General features: G+C 38.1%; 1 protein-coding gene across 1 annotated transcript; it reads right to left on the bottom strand.

Moving 5' to 3' along the window:
- Nucleotides 1-1401: 1401 nt before the first annotated feature.
- LOC140753909 (lysozyme-like) lies at nucleotides 1402-3386 on the bottom strand. Its single transcript, XM_073088740.1, has 4 exons — nucleotides 3253-3386; nucleotides 2515-2685; nucleotides 1988-2061; nucleotides 1402-1573 (listed from the first exon to the last, which is right to left on the bottom strand). Exons 1-4 carry the CDS (start codon nucleotides 3311-3313, stop codon nucleotides 1436-1438), a joined length of 444 nt encoding a protein of 147 aa, XP_072944841.1. The 5' UTR covers nucleotides 3314-3386; the 3' UTR covers nucleotides 1402-1435.
- Nucleotides 3387-4525: the final 1139 nt, after the last annotated feature.

Here is a 4525-nt window from a genome sequence, read left to right as displayed (position 1 = left end):
TTTCGTGTGTTTTATTATTTGTTATCAAGCTGTAAAAAGGTGGTAGAACCCTTTGTGGTTCGACTCCGGCGGCACTACCGCCACACCTATTTCTACCTAATAACAGCAGTGTTAGGCGCTGCTGTGTTCCGGATGATGATTGAATGATGATGATTGAAGGATGTGGTAAGGGAGGGAGACAGACTTTTCCGAGGCGCTCCAGCTTAGTCCTCGGGGTAGCGACGCATCTGTGGCCGACCTCAAGTAGGAATATCTAATCCTATCTGGGGTTGATTACAGATGTCCATGGGCGGCAGTAGCCACTTACCATCAGGTGGAGTGCATGCTCGTCTGCTACTCCTATATTATAAAAAAAAAGTACGTATTCGAGGTCCAAATCTTGCAACTGAATTTTAAACCATTTAACCCAACAGACTGGGCTTAAATTTTGTATACACATTTGGTTTGTATGACACTGCAGGATTAGCTTAGTGACGTCATTTTAAATCCAATATGGCCGATACCTTAAGATGGTGAATCAATTGTTTTCATGTAGATCCTAATCCCATACTATTGTATACTCTAAGCTGTGGGTGTCACATGCACATGTACGGATAATAACAAAAAAACATAAAAACTTAAAGGATACGAATGAAAAATATGGATAATTTATCATTTACGTGTGTCTGTTTTCTAGGGACCAAACCCGGGACCAGTATAGTTCGTTCCAAATGAATGGACTTAAAATAAGTAAACATACAACTGATATGAATCACTCACATGTGCAAGTTTCTTATTATTTATCACATTACACATGTCAAAAACCCTGTGACAACAGTGTTAATGCTGGTATGTTCTGGAGGAGGAGGAGGAGGTAAGCCTCCTTCAAACCATATCATACTTTTCCGAGGCTTTCCAGCTTAGTCCTGACGGGTAGCGGCGCATTTGTGGCTGATCTCATGTAAGAATCTAATCTTATCTGGGGTTAATTACAGATGTTCATAGGTGGCAGTAGCCACTTTCCATCAGGTGGACTACATGCTCGTATGCTCTCTCCTATATTATAAAAAGAACCTTTTTATCATATTTCACATATTACATACTTAAAAGTTTATCTATTTTTGGCCATTTTTTCATATTTCAGTCTCAGGTGAATACTTTATTATCTTCTCTTTGAATGCATATGTATGTGTTTCCCGCAATTTTATTCTGAGTTTAGAAAAACATGGACTTTTTGGGAAACTGATTAATATTAAGAAAATAAACAAGAATTACCGTGTTTTATTTACATTATCATTAATTTTATTTCACCCCTCGTACATGATTAAATACGTATAATATAATTATTTTGTACAATTGTAACCTCTAGTGTACATACATAAGATGCATTTAAGCATTATAGTAGCTACCTACGAGTAGCTGCCTTCATCTACAATTCTGGATCATTCTAGCTCTGCTAACGGCCCACACCGGCTACACACTGGTTGAAGTCTGCCACATATTTGGAAGGAAGCTGGCCAGTGCATCCGTATCCTCCCAGCTTGTGGATCGCCATGTAGTCGTAGCAGTCGACTACGCCGTCGCCGTTGCAATCCTGGAAATTTCAATATCACCTTTAATTTCAATTTGAGTAACAAATACTGTCAGAAAGGGCTTTCAGGTTTATAAAGGTGACTTGAGTTCTCAGTCCTCTGATAAACCGTTAAACGTATTGTAAAATTTTATTTTATTAATAAAAAAATTAGTGTTCAAGGATAGCATCGCATCTGTGGTAGAAACTGAATCTTATCTGGGGTTTATTACATGTTTCGATAGTGGCCATTTACCTTCAGGTGGAATACGTGCTCATTTGCTGCTATAATATTACGTATGTAAATAAAAAATACCAAAACGCAATCCTTCTCATTCTGAGAGGAGACCCGTGCCCAGCAGTGGGGCAATAATGGGTTGATGATGATGATGAAATACAAAATATTATGTTGTACATAATAAAGGTATTTTGACTTACCTGTGCAAATTTACGCATGTAGCCCTGGACTGTAAGGGCCGCGCAACGAGGATCGTTAGTGCAGCTGGAGTATGCTGAAATAATAAGTTACAATTAATTATAAATAAATATGAACATACTTAAGTAATTATTATTCTTTCGAGCAAGAACTTAATAATTCTTAACACTCATTTACAGAGTAATAAATTCGCAAGAAATATATCGCAAAATGTAAATCTTCATAATTTCATACCTCTATTACATCGGTGTTTAGGTAGATTTCGATGATGTTCCTAAAAGTATCAAGCATAGAACTAGAGGACACCACCTGAATTCATCATATTGTATTAAAATTTAGGATTATTTTCCGAATAAAAGAAACAACATGGTTTCAGGGAAATCTTTCAAAAAATTATTACCAACCAATTAAATTATTTCAACAAGCCACGGGGCATACCTCGCCTGGTTTATGGAGGTTAAAAATCCGAGCCCGGATCCCATGATTAACAGATGCCAAATATATACCTATTAACTGCTTATGAATCTACCTTCAGGGGAATCAGGGGACACACCGGGCGGTGTACACTTGCCAGCGTCAGCCCAATAGGCCCACGTGATTTGTAACGGACCACATCGGTCGCCCTCACATCTCAGGCTCAGATCGCAACCAGAAACTGCCTGGCAGATGCATCTTATACACTCTTCTGAGACTGGCTCATCTGAAATTATATGAGTAAAGAATATAAATATATAAGAATAGGTACAGCACAAGGTACATTGAAACATTGTGTTATCTAAAAGTACGTTAAAACATTGGATTATCTAATGTTTATTTTCATCTTATTTTTAATGTTAATTATTTTCTTTATTCTTTCTTATTCATTTGCTGTTTCATGTATAGTAAATATATTAAATGCTCTAAAGTTTCATTAAAAGCATAGTTGAAACGTAAGGATATTTGAATGGTAGGTACGGTAGAACATGACGGGAGATCTTCAAAAGGTATACAAAATGTCATTTGGGCTAAATTGAATCCGCTAAGATGAGAATATTGTCAGCAAAACGGAGATGAGAAATGTACTCCATCCATCCCAGGATATTTGAATAGGCAAGTGACTTACGTAATATGTATACTTAGTTCGAAGAAATATTTTCATCGTGTACACAAATACATGAAGAAAATACTTAAAAATCAGCTTCAAAACGGTAGATATTTTAAAATTACATACAGATCACATATTGGTATCTGGTATAAAATTAAGCGATAAACATGAACCAATACCTACCAGTTGCGCAGAGCCCGACCAGCAAAAATATGGCGCTTAACTTAATCACGATTAACGCCATAACTCCTAACTTAATATTCTATAAAAAAATAAATATAAAGCGTGCACAACGTCGTGTCTTCACAAGGTATCCCAACAACTAGCATTGAACGTGACCTTACGTCAGCTTATATGAGCGATGTGATGGTGTATCACTGATATATGCAGAATTATGGATCATATACAGAATTATGCAAGTTTGTTTATGTTATGAGCCTTTGCGCCTGGCGTCACTTGATTTAACTGGCGGTTTTACAGCCATGGGCGCCGGAAGGTACAAGTCGGTGCATTTGCACCACCCTGGCCGGAAATTAAACGCATAGGCGAAGAAACCTCTGAAATGCTCTTGCGGCTTAAGGGGGGGCGGCAGGGGTGGTCCACCCCGGGCCTCAGACCCTGGGGGGCCTCCAAACACAGTTGCTAAAAAAAGGTCGTCAGATTCAAACAATCTATGAAATGTGTATCACTTATCGAAAAAAAAAGTCATCGAATCACAGGTGACTAATTCTATGGCACATTTGTCATTTTGTAAAGTCAAATAAACTTTTTACACTTTTGGGGGCCTCCATTCAACTGTCAGCCCCGGGCCTCCGACGATCTTAGTCCGCCACTGCTGAAATGTATATTTATTAGCAAAAAAAGGTTGCCAAGCCCAAACAATCTGAGATATGTGTATATATATCAGCGAAAATAATCTTAAAATGTGTAAAGGTAGGTATTTCAGTGCAACAAAAGGTTGTCCTTGTACTTGTCAGGCCGTGAGCGTGAAACGGCTATGCATCTCCCTGAAAATAATCCTGACGGCGCCCATGTTTACAGGCTTTAAGGTAGACAGACAAACAGAAAGACAGTAAGTACAATTAGATCTGTATGTTTTATACGCTGCACAAGGATATACCTAAACTTAGGAATACATTCGATTTATTTATAGTTTGTTGAAGTCTTGCTAATAGTGAAGTTTATTGATACATAGTTAAAATTCTGCCTTTGAATCGGAGCGTGCTAGGTACAATCTCCACGTACCGTTGATTTTTGGAAATTATCTCTGTATTAAAATTAATCATTTCTTACTGTAACGGCGAAGAGGACTAAGCAGAAATGCTTCGGAAAAGTATGTCTTCCTTACTACACCCTTCAAACCAGAACACAGCAGCGCTTAACACTTCTATTATGAGGAAGAAATAGATGTAACGGTGGTGCCGCCGGAGTGAAACCACGAAGTGTTCTACCATCT

The sequence above is a fragment of the Epargyreus clarus genome, unplaced genomic scaffold, assembly GCF_041222505.1.
Source record: "Epargyreus clarus isolate Ecla_fem2 unplaced genomic scaffold, WU_Ecla_fem_2.2 ptg000027l, whole genome shotgun sequence".
NCBI classification, from domain to species: domain Eukaryota; kingdom Metazoa; phylum Arthropoda; class Insecta; order Lepidoptera; family Hesperiidae; genus Epargyreus; species Epargyreus clarus.
This window is presented reverse-complemented; position numbering and strand designations above follow the sequence as displayed.